General features: G+C 38.7%; 1 protein-coding gene and 1 long non-coding RNA gene across 18 annotated transcripts in view; one reads left to right on the forward strand and one right to left on the reverse strand.

Annotated features, from left to right (window-relative positions):
- LOC140603042 (uncharacterized) overlaps positions 1–1,995 on the forward strand; it is a 78,235-nt gene extending 76,240 nt beyond the window's left edge. The window contains exon 8 of the long non-coding RNA XR_012006089.1: positions 1,224–1,995. This is a non-coding gene — a long non-coding RNA (uncharacterized lncRNA). The remainder of the gene's footprint in view (positions 1–1,223) is intronic.
- The window catches only part of SLC10A7 (solute carrier family 10 member 7), a 248,533-nt gene that overhangs the window by 57,500 nt on the left and 169,453 nt on the right, over positions 1–21,580 (reverse strand). For all 17 annotated transcript variants that reach the window (XR_012006083.1, XR_012006078.1, XR_012006079.1 and 14 more), the window contains one exon: positions 10,628–10,663. Coding sequence is in view for 9 of the 17 variants with exons in the window: in XM_072773508.1 (XP_072629609.1) it covers positions 10,628–10,663 (36 nt within the window). In the remaining 8 variants the exon portion in view is untranslated. The remainder of the gene's footprint in view (positions 1–10,627; positions 10,664–21,580) is intronic.

Genomic DNA, 21,580 nt, shown 5'->3' on the forward strand with positions numbered 1-21,580 from the left:
GTAGTCTGTCTTAAAAGAAACTGTGTCTCCTAAGAGGCATGCTTTGAAAGCATAACTTACAAAAGAACATTCAAGGGGACGCAGAACCTGGCTGAAAGTGCCTTGTGTTCTTTACTAGTTGCACAGCCTCCAATGAATTACAAACCTTCTTTGAATCGAAGTTTTCTCATATAAAGTGAGGACAATATGTCTAAAGGGAATAATGGGATTTTGTATGAAGTACAAATTATAGATACTTGATAAAAATTATTCTATCTCTCCCCTTATTTCCCCCTCTCCTCCCTGAAAAATACAGTTTCTTATATGGTGTGAAATTCGAGCCTTTTGAATTTAAGAACCATTGAAATGGAAAGTAACAGAAGAGACAGTCACATCAATGGAACATATATAGTTAGCTCAGAAACAGAGCCTAGTGTGCATGCATGTGAGTATACATCCATGTTTGTGCGTGTGCATGTGTGTATATATATATGTGTGCAATTATCATAATGCCTTATAAATATCTGCTTGAAGATAGACTGGACGGGCACCTGGGTGGCTCAGTTGTTTAAGCGTCTGCCTTTAGCTCACGTCATGATCTCAGGGTCCTGGGATGAAGCCCCACGTTAGGTTCCCTGACCCTAACCCCCACTCATGCTCTCTGTCTCTGAAATAAATAAACAAATAAAATCTTTAAAAAAAGAGAGATACAGAGAGGCCAGATTCCTAAGAAGTCAAGTCATATAAAATCAATTGATAGGATACTTACTTAAGGGGTGCTTACATGCTACCTAATGGTTAAGCATGTAGGTAAATGTTCATCAGATATCCTAAGGGTATTGATGTGATCATCCCCACATATGAAGGTGGTCTGATCTATGACTCTGAAGACATGACTTTCAGCAGTGGTCAAAGTTTGGACTCTGCATGTTTCCAGAGGTCTCAATGTTCAATGACTTTATGGCTAGGGTAGAAGCAAGGCCTTGATCTGTTGCATTTTAATGGCACAAGCTCAAAGTATCACTAGTCTTCTCCTGCTAAACATACTTATTTAAATACATTGGTAGTCTACAGACTCCTGGAATTTGAGACCATGAACGTGGTCTCTAATATACAGTTTCTATAGATCACAGCTGCTTTGAATTGGCTTTGTTCTGTGGCATGAGCCCAGTTATCCCCACCCTTGGTCTTAATTTTCAGAGGAAGTAAGAAAGAAGTTTACATTGTTTACTTTCATTCCCCAGAGTAAGCAAGATGTAGTTGGGAAGATGATGTTGGGCAGCAGCTGAGGAGGCTTCAGGGGAACAGGATTTCACAGAAGCAAGAGCTCCATACTGCCTGCTGGACTCTCCCACTATGGTTCACGTGGACTTCAAACCTGAACTGGCTGACCTCAGGGCCTAAGTGCTGACCTCAGCACTCTCCTCTTCATCTTAACTACCACACTATACTGTTCCAGCTTTAAAGTCTCTCTTCAGTATTCTCTATTACTTCCTGCTGAACAAAGCCTAGAATAATAGCTGGTAAACAACCACATCAAAGAAAGGAAAGACATGGCAAATTTTTAAGTGATTGTTAGACATAACAGAATCAGAGCCATGCATGTGAAAAAATCTGAAGTAAGCAGGAGATCCTTTGAGAAACATCAGAAGTTTCCATCTAACCTTCTCTTTTTCCTCAAATTAAGTTTCCTTTCAGGGACATGTGGGTGGCTCAGTTGGACCTGCCTTCAGCTCAGGTCATAATCCCATGGTCCTGTGATAGAGCCCTGCATCATCCCAGGCAGAGGGCAAGGGAGAAACAGACCCTTACCCTCTGCCTCTCCTCCCTGCTTGTGTTCTCTCTCTCTCTCTCTCTCAAATAAAATCTTTAAAAAAAGAAAAGAAAAAAAGTTTCCTTTCAGTACAAAATTCTTTATAACCTCGCTCCCTCTCTATTAAATGAAATATTTTCTATTTTAGTAATCTCCTTTGAAATATTTTGATACTTGTGATACTTATAATTTCTGGCTTAGATTTTAATTATCTATGTATATATTCTATTTTCTCTATTAAATAAATTCTTTGAGAGAAGGATCAATGTGAGATTGATCTTTGTAATATTCACAGTGCACAGTAGGCAAACACTGAATAAAAGAATGGATGTTTTGCTTAATATTATTGAAAAAAAAACTATAAATTCTTTTTCATAGCAAACACAAGGTAAGATTTTATGCATCAGGATGAGACCCCAACCTTCTAACTATTTATTTATTTATTTATTTATTTATTTATTTATTTATTTATTTATGAAAGAGAGAGAGAGAGAGAGAGAGGCAGAGACACAGGCAGAGGGAGAAGCAGGCTCCATGCAGGGAGCCCAATGCAGGACTCCATCCCCGGTCTCCAGGATCACACCCTGGGCTGAATGAAGCTGAGCCACCCGGGCTGCCCTAACCATCCATTTATCTTCTGAACCACTCTAATCATTCACTATTCACTCACCTTCCTATTCCCCTCCTTCTAACAAATATTTATTGAATATTTGGCATTGAAGATGAGTTAATGAATAAGGCATGCCTGGTTCCTGGCCTAGTAGAACTTCAAATCTAGTGGATGCTAACCACTTGTAACATTGTTTTGTAAGGAAAACTAATATGGGATTCTAAGTAATGAACATATAAGTGCAGTTTTTAAAGCTGGACAAGGGTTAATTTATCCTTATGATAGAACTCCATGGACTGGTGCATATCCACTGATTACATAAAGACAATAATTTCTGCCCCTGCCAATATCAGCAGTATATTATCAAGAAAACTGAGGTAGTATATCTAAAATCACTTCGAATCTTAGGAGCAAATGGTGGTATTTCAAGAAAAGCTTTACTGCTCTTACTGTCAGCCATGGTGAACCCTGGATTTATTTACATGTAAGATTATAAGATTATAGACTATAAATGATTATGGAATCTTACAGGTTTAAATTTTAAGACTCAGTTCATTATTTAGGTCTCGGCTCGCTGGACTATTGCTGCATCCCAGATAAGCATTTCTGCAGAATCATGACATTCTTCCTGGAATTATTTTCTGTTTTCCTTTTTAAAGTGTCAAATGTAAATAATCAGCACTTGTGTGATTCTTTATAGCTTACAGCATGCTTTCACATAAATTAACTCATTTCATCTTATCATAATCCTCATTTTACAGAGGAAAAAACTGAAACTGAGAAGGATTAAGGAAAATCGACTGTTACACAACATTTTGGCTGCAAATTGAACCAAAATGTTATGCCTTCTCACCATACCATGCTACCTTTATACACACAGACTGTGAGGGAAAATGAAGCCAGTCCCGTCAAAGTGGCTTCATAATATAGGAATGTGTGCCTGAAGTTAGAGCATGTAACAAAAAGTAGTCCTAACACAACTCTTCGGATAGATGTATTCACTCATCCATCCATCTGAGATGTCATACAGTAAGAAATATATACATCCTGGCACAGAGCTTCCAAAACCTGTAACTTCCTGAGTCATAGGGGTGATAGGAAAATCTTTTACTACAATATTTGCATTTTGCCCCCAGTTCCTGGCGCAGAGGGTTCAGAGCCTTCCTGGATTGGTGAATGCATCCACATGCAGGGGGTTAGTACACCCCAAGCTGCTTGGGGACATAAGATCCTGCACTTGGGACCTTTCTAGACTTTGCCCTATGTACCTCTGCATCTGGCTTTTCATTTGTATTCTTTATGGTATCATTTATAATAATCTGGTAATAGCAAGTAAATGTTTCCCTGGGTTCTGTGAGCCATAATAGCAAATTATCAAACTGGGGAGGGGGTCATGGGATCCCCTGAGTTGAAGCCAAGTCAGAGAGAAGTGTGGGTACCCTGGAAATCCACTACTTACAGTTGGTGCTTGAAGTGGGAGGCTGTCTTGTGGGATTGAGCCCTTTCCCTTCTATGCTAACTCTGTGCAGTGTTAAAACTGTAGGACACCCATTTGGCATCTGCAGAAAAGTGGAGAATTGCTTGGTGTGGAAACATCATACATTTGGTGTCAGAAGTGCTCTGAGTACAGAAACATTTTCCTTTACAAATCATCCATTCAAAAAATGTTTTTGAGTGGCTTCCATGGATAGGCACTATTTTGGGCCTTTGGGGTTACAGCAGTGATCAAAGCAGACAAAGTATCTGCTTTTTGTGAGGCTTATGTTCTAGTTGGGAAGGCAGATAATAAACAGACTACCAAATGGTTAAGATGCCATGTGATAGTAAATGCTAAAAGGAACAACTGAGCATGATAGGTGGGGAGAGATTGGTGGATAGAGGGTATGTTGTTCCACACAAAATAGTTGGGAAAGGATTCTCTCCTAAAATGACATTTTATTGGAGACCAGAGATGAAAGTGAAGGAGAGAGCCATGTGGATATCTGAGAGGGAAATCCAGGTTGAGCTAGTGCCAAGTGCAAAGACTCAGGATGGTTCTTGGTGCTGCTAGAGCATCTCACTCTTTGCCCAATCCATTCACTCTCCCACAGAACTATTTCATATCTTTGCCTCATCAAATCTCCAATACCTCCTTGCCTTTTTTGGTCCTCCACCCTTAACTTCACTTGTCATTTCACTGGGAAAATATAAACAATATTAAGAGAACTTACACAAGCTCCTATAGTTACATGAACCAGTTTACTTGCATCTTTGCCCTGATACCATGCTTTCCTCCTATTACTATGAACTATCTGTGCTTAGGAGACCATGCTCTCCCTTTGTGATCTAAAGCTCACCCTCTTTCTCCCATTCAAGGATATGGGTCTAAAACTCCTCCCTTCTTTTTTTCTGTATGAATTGTTTCTTCTCTAACAATTAATCCATCAATACAAATACCCTAATAGTTTTCCCCACTTAAAAATAGATCCTATGTTAACTTTGTTGTTGTCCCATTTCTGCATCTTTTATACCAGAATGCCTCCAAAGAATTAATGATTATCACTGTCTTTAACTCTTTTTCATTCATTCTGGAACTTTAATCAGGTATTTACCTCCACAACTCTGCTGAAATAGCTTATTGTTAGGTCCCCAGTGATTTCCATTTGTTGAAATCAGTGGTTGATTCTCAGACTTCATTTTATCTGAACTATTACCACCATTTGAAGTAGTTAACCATTTCCTCTTTTGAAACACATCCTCTGCTAGCTTCTAGGACACCAAAATCTCTTGGTGTTCTTCCTAAGCAAACTGGATATCCTTGGTAGTCTTTGTGGAGTTCTTAATATTAGGATGCCCCAGAACACAGTCCACTAATATCTTTTCTTTTCTATTGTCTCTTGCTAGTCTCATTCTAATTTCTAATCCATTTCTAAGCTGACCTCTCCCAAATGTGTATCTCTTATCCAGACCTCTTCCCCTCCTATAGTCAACTGCTTACTTTTCTACTTGGATGTCTCAAAGGCATCTTCATCCAAGTATGTGCAATACTGAGCTTTTTATGAGTTCCTTTAGCCTGCTCAACCCTATGGTCTTCTCTATCTTAGTAAATGGTAACTCCATCCTTCCAGTTACACAGACTTAGTCATCCTTGTCTTTTCTGTTCCCTCATAACCTTTATTCAATCTTTCAGTTCTTTCAAGTTCTACTTCCCACCAGATTTACTCAACCACCTGGTCCAAGCTAAACCATCTCTTGCTATGATATTGCACTAGCTTTCTAATTGGTCTTCCTGGCTCCATCATTATCTCCAAAAAGCTATTTTCAACCCAGCATCCAGAATCATCCTTTGGAAAGGTATGCCAGAACATGCCATTCTCTTATCAAAACTCTTTTAATGATTTCCTGTCTCTCTCAAATTCAAGTTCAAATTCCTTAAAAGAGGACTTCAAGATCTTATATCATTTGGCCCCTGCTATGACTGTGACTTCAACTCTATTTACTCTCTTCCTTGCTCACTGCATTCTAGCCACACTGGCCTGCTCACTATTCCTTGTGGACACCATACACACTCTCAGGACTTTTCCACTTGCTATTCCTTCCACTTGGAATACTCTACCATCAGAAGGCATCAGAAGTCTCTCTTATCTCCTCTAGATCTTTGTTCAAACATCATTTTCTCAGTGAGTTCCACCCGACTGCCCTATTTAAAAGAGCCATTTTAACTCCTCTAACCCATTCTGGCACTTCTTATTCCCCTCCTTCATTTTATTTTTCTCTTTAGTATGTATCACTCATCTTATACATTATGTTTTTACTTATTTGTTGGTTGTTTCTTACTACTAGTATAACTTCCACAACAGCAAAGATGTACCTTTTTGCTCATTGCTATATCCTTGGCACCCAGCAAAGTGCCTGGCATATAGGAAGAACTCAATACTTACTACTGAATGAATGATGAATAAGTCTAAATAACTTTTTTGAGTAATTTTGCCATAAAACAGAGGACAGAGATGGAGGTGGGATAAGGTGAGATTTAATTTTTAAGATATGTAATATTACAGAATACATCGATGTTAATAGAAATGATTCAGCAGAGACAGAAAATTTGATAATATAGGAGAAAGAGGGAAATCTGTGTGAATCATATTGTTAAGTTGGCAATAAGAGATAATGCAACAGGAGGGACTGGCCTTACATGAGGGCAAAGAAACAGGAGAAAAGGCAAAGAATATAGATGCAGGTAAGTGAGATCTTATAAAATTTCTGATTGCTTCTAATTTCCTCATTGGCTAATTTCCTTTCTGTATCAGATGAGATGAAAAAGGAGAAGAGGAATCAGAAATTTGAGAAGCAAGAAGAAAGTATGAAATGGTTCTCTAGAGAGTAGAATGAGGATTAATTAGGGGATGGTAGTAGGATCACTAGGTGCACAGTTAATTGTCATGAATTTCAAATGAGACCAGTCAGCATGGTCGTGTGTGTTCCAGCCATGTTCAGGTACACAGGCAGGAAGGTACAGAGTTGGCTTTAAGCAGGGCTGGCACTTTGCTATGCAAATATGAAGCAGTAAGAAATGAATAAAGTTGCTGATGGTGTATGCGATACAATAATTATAATGACGGACCACGAGATCTTGACTAGGTAAGATGGGACGTGAGGGTAGAGTAGGTTAGAGGCTTTGTTAAGGTGGTAAGGAAAATAAACTGGCCATTCTAGCAAGTTTGAAGAATAGGTCACAAAGATAGGAGCTGTTGGTAACAGAAGACATATGAAAAGGAGTATGAAAGGATGCTGTTATCAGTAGTAATAAAGTCAAGTGTCTGTCTATAAGGGTGACTGGCTGAGATGAAGTGGAAGGCATTCTTAGTGGAGAAGAGACAAGAAGGCTCTTGACTCTTTGGCTCTTTAAAGGCCAGGGTATTAGGAAGATAAATTATGTGAATACTGAAAAATATAAAGAATTAATCTAAGTATACGATTAAAAAAGAAGACAATGGGGAGGTGCTAACATTTTTTGGACTCAGAGAGTGACCTAGAGTTCTACTGATAATTCCAGCAAGAAGGGGTAGCAGGTGATATGATATACACATATTGGCATAACTTTTAAAGGAATGAGAATATTTTATGGAGAAGGCACAGGAAATGATCTGGAATTGGTAATGAGGTGCAAGGAAGACAGCTTGCCCCACTTCAAGGCTCAGTGATATGAAAGACACCTGCGGCAGAAACTTGACTCAGGGGACAGGTTTCAGTTGGAGCAAGATGGTGAAGGGGGACATTCTGAGGAGAGGTCAAAAATACAGAGACCTGAAAATTCCATCAGTAAACAAGGCCTTTACTAGCTACTGCATCTGGACATTTAGAAATTTCCATTTTCAAGATATGATTTTAAAGAAACAATTCAATTTTCCAGGGTTGTATGTTTCCTCATCTTCTTTAACAAAATACCACAAACTGGGTGGCTTAAAAAACAAATCGATTGTTTCTCAGTTCCGGAAGCTATAAGTCTGAAATCAAGTAAGGCTGTGCTGCCTCTGAAGTCTATAGGGGAGAATCCCTCCTTCTCTCTTCCAGCTGTGATACCTGCTATCACTCTACTACCTGTCTCATCATGACTTGCCATTTCTCCCTCTGTGACTGACTCCTCTTCTTGTTAGGACACTAGGATTGGATTAAGCACCCAACCTGCACTAGTAGAACTTCATCTTAAATAATTATAACAGCAATGATCCTATTTTTAAATAAGGTCACATTCCGATGTAGTAGGGGTTAGAATTTCAACATAATTTTTTTTTGGAGGACACAAATCAACCCATAACGGGGGTGCTGATAAGAAAACATTACATCTTTTACAGAATGTGTTCCAATTTAAGTCGCTCAGATATTTGTCCTACTCAGTAAATGAAGCCCAGTAATTCAAGTGTTTAAGCAACGACCTTTATTTGTAGAATGCATGACAACCCTAATAGACAAAAAGTGTTCTATACTGTGCATGTGATTTAAGGTTATGTAACACAAACTTGTCTGTTAATGTCGTGTGATGACGTCATTGAACCTCTTGAGACAGCTTAGCTCAGAGGAGAAGCATTAAATTTTGAAGTTGAGGGTCTTGGGGTCTCTTTCACTCTTGTAGCTCCTTTATTTATTTATTTGTTTGTTTGTTTGTTTGTTTATTTATTTATTTAAATTTTATTTATATTCAATTTGCCAACATATAGTATAACACCCCAGTGCTCATCATATCACGTGCCCTCCTTAATGCCCATCACCCAGTTACCCCATCCCCCCACCCACCTCCCCTTCTGCAACCCCTTTGTTTCCCGGAGTTAGAGGAGTCTCTAATGGTTTATTTTGCTCTCTAATGGTTCCCCACTCAGTTTCCTTCCTTTCCCTTAGAGTCCCCTTTCACTATTTCTAATATTCCACAAATGAATGAAACCATATGATAATTATCTTTCTCCAATTGACTTATTTCACTCAGCATAATACCCTCCAGTTCCATCCACGTCAATGTAAATGGTAGGTATTCATCCTTTCTGATTATTTTAAAATGTTGAACCAACTAAAGCTACCAGCCTACGGGTCTAAGAATAGGGGAAAGCTTGCAACGGTGTGATGTCATAATGTTAATGAGCTGAGAACATTTCTTGTTATGGCTGGAAATGGGCAGGAGAAGGAGAAAAGAACTCGTGTGGTTCTGCAGTCATGAGCTGAAACAGGGTCTGAGAGATTCCAGTCTCTGAGATACTCAAAAGTGCTATCCTAGGTTTCAGCCCCATAGCTGTGGCTGTGGCTTCTCCCTAGCTTGTCTGAAGAGTCACATGAGTACAAGACGTCACTCTTCTGCAGCAGAGAAAACCTGCACTACAGAGCCATTTGTTGTGTTTTCCACCCGTCTTCTGACCCACTGCAAGTGGGGACCTCAGAAGGGCCTACATCCTGTGCCTGTTGTGAGTGGCTATCCCTCAGAAATCATGATCCAGGGTCTCGGAGAGAACGCGGAGGGGGTGATCCCAGTTCCTCACATCGAGTGAGCAGTTAGGCGCATACGAAGACTTTTCTTCCCAATGAATGCAAATCAATATTCACTGTATTAATGCAACTCACTGCGAATTCTGAATTGGTAGCATCCACATTAATTAGGTTTGTTATGCTGAGCGAAGTGATCTGATGATTTGACTCTTCTTAACCTTGTCAGCATGGAGCCAGCATTTCAAGATGGGATGGAGAAGCGGAGGTTTATTACTTGAAGGTAATGTCTTTCATGAAAGATGCAGAATCCAACTGTTTAGGAGGGCATCTCTCCCTCTCCACTTCCTGCACAGCTTGTAAGAAATGAAGTCCCTCACACTATTACTCTAATTGAATTCCAACTTGGGTAATTACACTATAATTAAATAAATTTTCCCTATAGTTTTAATTCACTGACAAATAGTGCTAGTCAAACAGCTACATTTCACTCCGAGAAATGATCCCCAACTCCATTTCAGTGATGAGTGGAATGATTTATATTTGGGAAATGTTGTGTATGAAAAATGCACAGTTCATAAAATATTTTAGGTATCATTCATGATTACATACGCTTTTCTCAGCATGAGATAACATTAATTTCTATTATAATCTTTCATCTAATTCCTCATATGCTCAGCACCAAAAGAAATAAGACAGTTAATTAGCAGTTCTTATTTTCAGAACAATTTTTGTTTAGTTAACCAGTAGCTGGTATTTTCTATTTCTGAAGCACATTTTATTATCCCTGGCAGACAACTGGATAGGTGTTATTGTTTCCCATTCTATAGATGGAAAAATTGAGGCAGCATTCCCCAGAATGAGGAAGCCAGTTACTACCAGCCTTGGAACTTAAGCTTTCCCGGGTCCCCTGGTCCAAGGCACTTGCTGTCAAACACTGGGTCACTAGCAATCACTTTAGTTTTACTAATGAGAAAAGAGCAAGCATATATCTGTGACCTATATCTCAGGTCATTAATTTGTAATAATTAATGACTTAACCAGGAGTCAGAGGCCTAATAACTGGGCTCTGATGCCATCCTTGGATCATGAGACCATAGAGATCCTTTGTGTCGACATGTTATTATTCTGTACAGTTCAACTGGAAGAACAGTTCAAACTATGATACAAATGGTAGCAAAAAGATTCAAATTTCAATTTTTATTCTAATGCCCTTTCTCAAAGGGTTGTAGATGGCTTTTAATAAAAGATAGTAAAGACAACATCAAAATACTCACAAAAAGCAGCAGTAGCAGGGGTGTTATAATGATGCCCTGAAAGAAATAAAAGAGACGATGATCATTTTATCAGCCTAGAAAGCAGGACACTTTCTTTGCCATTCTAAACTCTGATTCATGGAAATGTTGATCCTTCTCACTTCTGTTTAATAAAATCGAGGAGATAAAGACAGGGGAGCCCCAGTCTTGGGTCTTTAGAAAGCCTTAGCCTCTCTATCACAATTATTGTGTTTAGTATCATTGAAAGTACAACCACCAATCTTCCTTAAACTCGTCTGCCCTTTTTAAAACATAAGTTGCCTTCCGTGTTGCATATGTATCACTCGGGTGAAGCTGGCAAGCCTTCTCACTCCAAGACTTTCAACTCTAACTTGGATAAAGTGCCCCCTTTCAAGAGAAGACAGGTGGCTCAGTCCCAGTTGGGGTCCTCTCCTGAGCAAAGACCACGTCAGTTGTGATGAATGAGATGTCGTGATTTTGTAATGTGAACCGATCTCCCCTAGGAAATGAGCTGGGATCTCAAAACTCATTTTACTTGATTAGACTCCATGTCTCCATGGTGGAAGGCAAGTCTTTCATCTAATTCAGCCACATAGGAGCACCTCAGTCCCTCTGCCTCCCCTAGGCAGAAAGGAGCAAAAGATTTGTTTTCTGCAATGACAGGAAACAGTTTGAGGCTGTTGTCAATGAGGCAGGATACAAGCTTTTAGGTTTTTTGAAGGGAAATCTTTAAAACTAGGTGTTTGAGTTGGGAGTTAACATGACAGGTTTCAGTTTTAGAGCAGCAGATGATTATTCGCCCCTCTTACTTCTTCCTTTATCTCTCAACACTTCATTATGATTTCTACAAGAGAAGTGTTTCATATTTTTATTAATGAATTCTACTTGGAACTTTAAAATCCCAAAGAATCTGTGTGTGTATGTGTGTGTGTGTGTGTGTGTGTGTGTGTGTGTATTGCATGTGAGTGAGAGAGAAAGAGATAGAGACGATACTGTGCCCAGGATCTAGGAGTGGGACCACTTCACTACATTTGGGAAAAAGTCCTTTTGGTATTTATATGAAATCTTTTTGTCATTACAGTAACTAAATATTCTTTTGAATGTATCGCAAGAGGGACTGGTTACCTCATATGAACATTGCCACTCTGATTTTCTTAGACATATACCACATACAAAGATTCACACACGAGCTCGCTTTATTGTTAAATAATAGAATAAATGCTTCTTTCTTGTGCAAACTTTTGCAGTTGGCAGTAACGAATACAACACTTTAAGTGTTGTATTTTTAATCTGTTTATTAAAATATGTGTTGTGGTTTATCAACTCCACTGGGGTCTATGAAGCAGGTTCTCATCAGCACATTTAGGAGAGTTAAATGTGCAAAATGCCAAAGTAATTTTTAAGAGCTACAGTCCCTCAATGACATGGAATATATTCATACTTTAGGAGGAATTCCAAACTTCACAAGGCCATGTGGAAATGAAAATATCTGGCTGTTTCAGTCAATGTGGGAGTCACCTGATTTCAAGTCAATTTGTTTAAACATTTATTGAATGTCCATTTATATGCCAGCCACTGTTCCATTAATTAGAAGAATTAGTGGAAACAGATCTGGCAGAAAGGAAAACAAGGATAATCCAGTAAGAGGGAAGGGGATTCACAAAACTATACAAAGTTGAGCAGGGTGGGAAGAAAGTATGATGTGGAGGCATCAGAGACCAAGGGCCTCGTGGTCAGAAGAGGGAGTTTGGGGTTGATCCTATCAATAATGGCAAACTCCTGAAGAATGTCAAGTAAAGGTACGATGAGGTGGTAAATAATTTAGTATATGGAGAAAAAAATTGGTAAACTTAGCTTACAAGCTAACCAGTTTTACCTTTGTTATCTAATAATTCACCCACATCCAAATAAAAGAAAACAGAAACTTGTATTAATGTTAATTATGAAACATCAACAGCACTAATAGCACTTAATGAAAATAAGGTACAGTATCTTGCTAGGATAAGAATTTTCAACCAGAGGGAGGTTGAGCACTGTCACCACTCAGAGGACATTTGTCTTATATTAGAGGAGGTGAAGCCACACTGGTGTCTTACAGTACAGGGGAACCCATGCTCTTCCTAGTGACCGCTAATTTTCCTTTGCCATAGTAGAATACTAACAGTAGTAGTAATAGTATCAGGACTATTAATGGTATTTTGCTTCAGCAATTTTACGCAGCACATTTTAAAAATTGGCCCTCCCCTACTGAAGGCAGTAGGTTACATAATAGACCCATTTTATAGATGTGGAAATGGGCATTCAGAAAAGCCAAGCAAACTGCCCAGTCACACAGCAAATAAATGGCAAAGGCAAAACCTAGATTTGAGTCTGCTTTTGCCCAACTCCAAATCCAGAGCTGACTCCACTATGCCACTGGTCCTGGATGGCAGGTTTCAACAACCAGTATAGTTTCTACAGAGTTCTGCTTTGGACATATATGTAGGGATTAGTTGCTGTATGATCTTGGTCTCAAGGTGATAACCAATTCGTTTTTTAAGATTTTTTAGTTATTCATGAAACACAGAGAGAGAGAGGCAGAGACATAGGCAGAGGGAGAAGCAGGTTCCCTGCAGGGAGCCCGATGCAGGACTTGATCCCAGGACCATGGGATCATGACCTGAGCCAAAGGCAGATGCTCAGAAACTGAGCTACCCAGGTGCCCCAGTGATAACCAATTCTTAGAGATGACTTTGCTTTGGAAGGCAGAGCACTATTATCTGCAGGTTTTCCTGCCTGAATTTTCAAGTATATAGTTACCAACACACAATAGTTTCCTTGCAGTTCTTCCAAAGTCTTAATGATATTCATTCCTAAAATATTAAAAATTTCCTAGCAAATAGGATAAATTTTTTAATTCTGGATTCAAGATTCCTTTTTATTTTCTCAGAAATGTTTATTCAACTTCATTAACTAAGAATGAATTGTTATATAGTGCTAAAATCTGTTTTCCAACTGTATTAGGAAGTGAGTCAGTCACAATGTCATTAATCCTGACAAGAACACCACAAGCTTTAGTGAAGTCATTATAATAATTGTCAAAATATTACATAAAAGCCAACATTTATGAAGTGCTTATCTCACATCGATGATATGCTAAGGACTTCATGAATGTTATCTTATGAAACTCTCACAACACTATGAGGGAGGTAGATTTATTATCCCCATCTTGTACAGAAGGAAACTGAGTCTCAGAGATACCAAGGTAAGAAGAGGAATTCAATCTCTATCTCCCTGACTACACAGCCTGTGAGCCTGAACAGTGTAAATAAAATCTTTGCAGTCTTACCCTGTTTCCTCAGGGTTACATTTTAAGAGTAAACCTGAGAGAAGCTTCAAATCAGTATGTCTTTTTGATGACATGAAACAAATTGAGAAATCAGCCTTTGTGTGACATGGTTGATACATTTTTTTAAAGTCAGGTTTTTACAAATATCAATGGTAAAAAGCGTGGGCTGAAAATGTAAACTGTAACAGCAACAATCACTGGGAGCTGGAAAGTCAAATAAACATGTTTTTTTCTCTTGGGTATATAGAAGGCTCAATTTGATTGTCTCTTTTCTCTTTCCCCAGTAAATCCTATGCAAATGGATAAAATCAAAGAGGTGGTGGATGAGCACTTCTAGCAGATGTTACCCCTCTGCTTGCAGATTCAAGGTCAAGACATAGTTTTAGCATCCTTGCAATTGGGATGCTGTGTTAAGCTTTCTGATTGCAACACCTGAAGAAGTCAAGTCACAAAGTGACTAACTTTGATTGGCTTTAAAAAACCTTCAGAAAAGCCATTTACACCTCTGATGTGAATGACTGGGTGATTATATTTCAATGGCTTTAGTGGGAAGGAAAAAAAAAGTGTGAAATCTCAGACGCAGAGATTTAGTAACTTATAATACAAGCCAAGAAAAAACCTCCAAAAAACAACAACAACACTGTAAATGCACCTCTCTGAGCAGTAATATTAGTTAAAAAGGCAAAACTTAAGTGGATTATTGGTTTTTTTTTTAAATAGAAAATGTTATCAAAAGGTTTTGCTGCAACAACTATTGTGATCACAAAGAAGCCAAAATTGACTTCTTAGGGTGTCTCTCTCTAGGATATTGAATTGTTAAGTTTTGGAAAAAGTGCTTTTTACTTTCTAATTGAAAGGCAGTGACTTAATTTTTACAGAATGACAGACACTCATCTGAAGTGTGACCCCTCTGTCTCCCTCACTTGCTCACCAGTGAGGTAAGGCAATGATGGCTGTGCTTTCGCCAGAGAACACACAGAGAGGCAATGTTCTTGTTCTGAAAGTACACACTGACCTGGATGAAGCTATTTCACAGTAAGGAAGTTGTCTTTTATAATTGATCCCAAACCAACTCTACTGTCACCCTGTCTTCTCCTTGGAGCAACATAAGGCACATCTCACCCCTTCTGCCTTGTAATGACCTTTTAACTGCTGCTGCTTTTAAGTAGTATAAATAAAATCTCTGCACTCTTCAACTATTTCCTCAAACTTACAATTTAAGAATAATGCAAAGGTGAGTATCTGGGTCCTCACACTAAGTCTTCTTCAGGCTAATAAATGGTCCTTAGCCATCCCCCCAAACCCGCCCCAACACTGTTCCCCTAGAGTAGGGTTCTGAGGCTCGTTTTAGACATAATTTCATTTCAGGTGAACCTAAGAGTCCATAGCACTCGCTTAATGACAACTGACCAAAACTTAGAGGTGTCATCCTGGAGCACTGTCTACCAGGCCAATCAATCCAAGGATTATTTAATTACCTAGAAGGATATATCTTTGTTTGACTTCTATTTACTATTAATTTACATGTTAACTTACACCTTTTTTACCCAGTAGATAAAGAAATAATTTCTGTCTAGTAGAAAAAACAACCACAAAAGTTATGATCTTATTACCCTGCATGTATTAGCCAGTTTTGTCCTCAACCTAGTGAAATATTTTGGTATTCTCTTCTGATGGACTATATAATCCCTATTTCTTTCTCTCTCTCTTTTTTTTTTTAAGTTTTATTTACTGGGGGTATTGTGGGGCGAGGGGCAGAGAAAATCCCAAGCTGACTTCCCAGTGAGTGTGTATCGCATCACTGCTGATGCGTGATTTGATTCCACAACCTGGAGATCATGATCTGGGCTGAAACCAAGAGTCAGATGCTTAACTAATGGAGGTCCCCAGGTGTTCCTATAATCCCCATTTCTATAATCTCTTAGAAATCAACTTTACCTTCCTTTTGGTTCCCTAATTATTCAGTTATAAAATGTTTGATACTTGCTCATTCTATATTTTTAAGAAAGTCATGTTTTCAACTTTTGAAAATTCTACTTTGACAGCTCCTTTACTCTGAACTTTGCATTTATGTTAATGCAAAGATAGTTTTTTTTATTTTTATTTTATTTTTTATTAAAAAAATTTTTTTTAAAATTTATTTATGATAGTCACACACACACAGAGAGAGAGAGAGAGAGGCAGAGACACAGGCAGAGGGAGAAGCAGGCTCCATGCACCGGGAGCCTGACATTGGATTCGATCCCGGGTCTCCAGGATCGTGCCCTGGGCCAAAGGCAGGCGCCAAACCGCTGCGCCACCCAGAGATCCCAGTTTTTTTTTTTTTTTAAAGGATTAATGCCAACTAAAACTCCCAGGTTGTTTTCACATTTTGTCCAATGCTCAGTACACAGTGATATCTTAAAAGGTTAGAGAGGAGCTTATTCTTCAAGAATGAAATCATGTTGAACCACTATGTAATGAGAGAGATTGGTGAAAATATCCTAAGCAATAAATTATAAAGTGGTGGTACGGGGAATTTTAGAGATATCTAAATTTAAACAAAATGGTCAGGATATATGGTATCCAGAGAATATGACTTGATAAACATGAATGTCAGAGTGAACAGTTGAGTAAACTTCATGAAGTAGAGAAAAAGGTTAAAGTGGTGGAATATTAAAAGGAGGGAGACTGATGAGGAGGCTGTTCAGTAATCCAGGCACGGGTGGATTTGAGCTAAGGTGATGGAAGCTTAGTGATAGAGACAGAGATATAACATTCCCAAGAAGTATTCAAAATGTAGATTGGTAGATTAATTAAATATTGAGGAAGGGGTGGTGATAAAAAGGAAGGAGGGAGAGTGTCTTAGGCTTCTAAATTAAGTGATTTGGGGCCAGATAGGGAGGTTGTAAAGCCAATTACTGAGCCATGGTAGATTTGGGATACAGATAAATTCTTCTTCAGGAAGATGATGAATCTGAGGTGTCTAAAGGGCCTCCAGTTAGAAACTCTTTAAGTAGCTGGATATATGGGACAGAAGCTCAAACTTGTGTGGACAGAGGAGTGAGTCCTCACCATACAGTTGGTGGCTTACTATTACAGTGAAGAAAAGAAATTAAGGAATACAGAATACCTATTGAAACTCAGAGGAGGCCTAGCAGAAAACATTTTCAATGTAATAACTAGTGTGGAAGTTAAGATGGATTGACAGCTAAGAAGGAAGAGGAGAGAGAGAAAGAGAGAGAGAGAGAGAGAGAGAGAGAGAGAGAGAGATGGTTGCACACTCTTTCAAGAAATCTGGCTATCAAGAGGAAGAGAGAGGTAGAGCCATAACTTGAGGGGAATGGATATGAGGAAAAGGAAGTCTGTTGGTTTTGTTTTGTTGGTTTGCTTTGTTTCAGAAAGGAGAAACTTGAGGATTCCAAAATTCATAAGAGTCAATGGGGGCAAGAGGAGTGGAGGTTTAGAAAAGAGAAGGGATTATACTTACTACCTTAGGGAGGTAGTGGGAAAGGAGTCCCAGTGGGAAAGGAGTCCCAGTGCACAGCTGCAGGGTTTAACTTCAGGAAGGAGGTGGGCTGACATCTTTTCATTGTAAAAGGGGAGAAAAGGATAGAGTAGGTACAGATGAAGACAAACTTGTATGTGTTTGATGTCAGAAAATTGAAGGAACTTGCATTTAAGAGCTTCTATTTCCTATCTTAAGTAGAAGGTGAAGTGTTACTGAACGGAGGGGGAGATAGGTTCAGGCAGGGGGAAGTCAGTGATTGGGAACTCATGTGGATGGGTGTCTAAAATGATGAAAGGCCTGGAATTTCATTATTCTGCGAAGGTAACAAGTTAGCCTGCCACGGTTTCATGGATGGTAACAAGTTAGCCCGCTATGGTTCCATGGATGGAAACCATGGTTTCATGGTTCCATGGTTTCATGGAAGAAAACACAAGACTCGGGTCAGAGCCACAGGACCGTATCACTCCCAGGATAGCAAGCAGACTAATCAGTTCCCCTAGCCCTCGCGTCAAGCAGAGTGGTGTAAATGGGCTCAGATGGATGCCTGCAACTATGGTGGGTTGCATTAGAGAAAAGGAATACTGAGTTTAGGGAATCCAAACCTTTATAATGAAGCCATGCCTATCTTTTGCTCTAGAGGTGAATACTATCTTTATATTTCCAAGGCAGTAAGCAAATCTGCCATTTGCTCCAGAGGGAGATACTATTTCTATCTTTCAGAGCCATTCACTATAGAAACATCCCTGAGAAGAGAGTTGAGAACAAAGAGCCATCAGTGCCTCTGATGACAAGATGTACAGAAAATGTGAGAGATACATGGAGAATTTGTCTTCCAACAGAGGAAATGTCCAGCAGGCCAACCCAGCTGATATTGGTCATCTCAACATTTGAGCTATTAAGCTCATCATTCCTCCCTTCAAATATCATAACTTATTCAGGAGAATGATAATTAGATAATCACTTTTAAATGACCAGAAAAATCTCTCCAACATGACACTGATCCTCTAACATTCCTTGAACATTACGATTAAAATAAGTAAGAGTCTAACCAAGTGAATTGACTTCCAACTCATAATTCACTCTCTTTTTTCAAATTGGAGAATTTACTAAATGTATGTTTGAAATCTAGATCCTTGCTAGATTGAGCTGTGGTCTATGGGCCAGCAGCAATGGTCTCACATGGAAGCTTGTCAGGAATTGCTGAATCTCAGACCCCATCCCAGACCTACTGTACCATCATTGGTATTTTTAACAAGATCTCCAGAATACTTGTAGACACATTAAAATTCAAAAAGAACTGATTTAGTTCCAGAGCAGGGGTAGGTAAACTTTTTTTGAATAGGGCCAGATAACAATTATTTCAGTTTTTTTTTAAAGATTTTATTTATTCATTCATGAGAGAGAGAGAGAGAGAGAGAGAGACAGGAAGAGGGAGAAGCAGACTCTGTGCAGGGAGCCTGATGTAGGACTCAATCCCAGGTCTCCAAGATCAGGCCCTGGGTGGGCTGAAGGCTGTGCTAAACTGCTGAGCCACACGGGCTGCCCTATTTCAGGTTTTATTGGTCATACAGACTCTTACAATTACTCAACTGTACTATTGTAGCTGAAAAGCAGCTAAAGTCAATTAGTAAATAAATGGACATGGTCAAATTTGACCCAAGGGCTGTATTTTGAACTCCTGTTCTAAAGTGTTGTTTTGGATTAGCAGTTATATTTTAAAAAGAAATAAGTAAGTGTAATAAACTTTTAATAACTCGGGTTTATGGTGAACCAGTGGTGAACACTGGCTACCAAATATCATAGCATGTGCCTTAGTAACTGCTTACTCCATACTACTTAATTACCCATTCTTTAATTTTTCTCTAGACTGAAAACAAAATTATCAGCTAATAGTGTGTAAAATTTACTTTCTTCCCCTTTTTGATATTTGCAATGACATTTGCACATGCCCAACTGCTGATTCTACTCCTTTTCTTTATGATTTGTCAAAGACAGCAATTCAGCAATCTCAAATATTAGTTTTCTCAGGACCCTATGAAGTAATTTGTCTGGATCAGAAGATAGAGTCTGCTAATCTTGGGCCTACTTTCCTTTTGCCAATATTTACTTTACCATTTCTAATCTGAAGATGAGGCTCTTTGCTAAAGATGATGGAAGCAAAGGGAAGGGCCAGGGGGACAGGGGAGGATGAATGAATAGGAGGATGCCGGATGGTAGGCAGAATGTGTAGAGTTTAGGGTCCTAATATCCAGAGCTATATGAGAAAAATGGTAAACACAAGAACACAAAAGGGATATAAATTGTACATTACGAATTAGAATATAGAGTTATATGTTAAAGCTGAAAAACAGTATTCAAACTCATGATTTTTGAAAAAGTAAATCTTTTTTCAGACTATGTAAACTCATAGACCTGTATTAAAACTATTAAGTTGGCTTTTTCTAACTAGATTAAGAGTGATAAGGACAACCTGAAGTTCAATTAAAGCCAGAAGTGAGATGGATATGGGAATTTTCTGTATTTTTCAAGATTCTTTCTTCTAAGTTTACAGATTTAACATGCAATAAATAATTTCGCAAAGGAGCCTCCTCTTAAAAAAAAAGCTTATCTGTAGAGTATATATTGGACCAAAGAGGCAGCAAAAGGAAACTAAGTCAAGATTTTTCTTTGGCTGACATAAGGTTTCATAGCTGAGCGATAATTTGTCAAGGTTCAGCTTGGCCTGCAGGCCTCCACCATGGTCACACAGCTGTACTCTGGTGTGTTCTCTGGAAATACATGTAGCAGTCTACTAAGGATCATTAGCAGCCCAATAACATATACAAGAAGCACAACTCTCTTAAAAGGTCAAAATGATGGTCCCACATTACCCAATGGTCAGCCAAAGTGTCTGAATCTTATATACAGGAGCTGGTAGTTGCAGTGATACCAACTACTGGCGTCCTAACAAATTGGTCAACATTTATTAATGTACGTTATATCCTAGGAACTGTCTATGTGCTTCAAAAACATTATCTAATTTTAAATTCCAATAATAAATTGATTATCTCAATTATAGGTGAGAAAAGAGAAGCTTATAGAGACTATGGATAGGCTGTAGGAAATACCACGAGGCAGAACCCCAGCTACAGAAATAAAAATAAAGGTTGAGAGGTCAAGAGATGGTCCAAAGGGAAGAAAAGGTGTTAAAAGGAAAAAAAAGAGAGTAAAGGAGGAAGTAGGAAACTAAAATGATATTCAGAAAACTGATTGCAGGAAACCAACATAAAATATGTAATATAAATTAAAAATAGGATCAAAGATTACAAATACAATCTGCTAGTGGTGTAGGAATATATGAAAATAATGCACTAAGAAACTCTCTCCAGGTCATGGGAATAATATTGAATATTTATTACCCATTGGCTTAAAAGATTTAATGTGTATCTGCCATTTTCCTCATTGATGCCTTTAACAGAACAGGACACCTGGCACATATCAGGTATTAATACATTTTTTGCTGAACAAATGAATGGATGTGTATCCACAAATGCTTCTTTCAGAGAACAGCATATCCATTTGATAAGAAACACACACTTTCGTGCTTTAAGACCCTATGTTTGAGGGGACACGTGGGTGGCTCAGTGATCGAGTGTCTTCCTTTGGCTCAGGTCGTGATTCCAGAGTCCTGGGATCAAGTCCTGCATCAAGCTCCCCCCCAGCTGGGAGCCTGCTTCTCCCTCTGCCTATGTCTCTGCCTCTCTTTCTGTGTCTCTCATGAATAAATAAATAAAATCTTTTAAAAAATAGACCCTATGTTTGTAATAATAATGAGACTAGATGACATTTATTGAATGCCTACTCAGTTTGAGTCAGGAACTGTTCAATGCTCTCCGTATGTACTAACTCATTCCAAATCTATGAGAAAGGTGCCACTATGATTCCCATTCTACAGAGGAGAAAATGGAGATACATAGACCGAAGAATTCTACAAAATTCCCAAGCAATAAGTGACAGAAAGCAATGCATCTGGTTCCAGAATCCACAGTCTCTATCATCGTGTGTTCATATAGTGATGAGGAGTTCTTGGAGAAGTTAGAGGTATCAGAGAATTCTAGCTACAAAGAATCTCAAGCATAATTTGCTTTCTCACTGT

Source organism: Canis lupus, chromosome 13, assembly GCF_048164855.1.
Source record: "Canis lupus baileyi chromosome 13, mCanLup2.hap1, whole genome shotgun sequence".
In the NCBI taxonomy this organism is placed as follows: domain Eukaryota; kingdom Metazoa; phylum Chordata; class Mammalia; order Carnivora; family Canidae; genus Canis; species Canis lupus.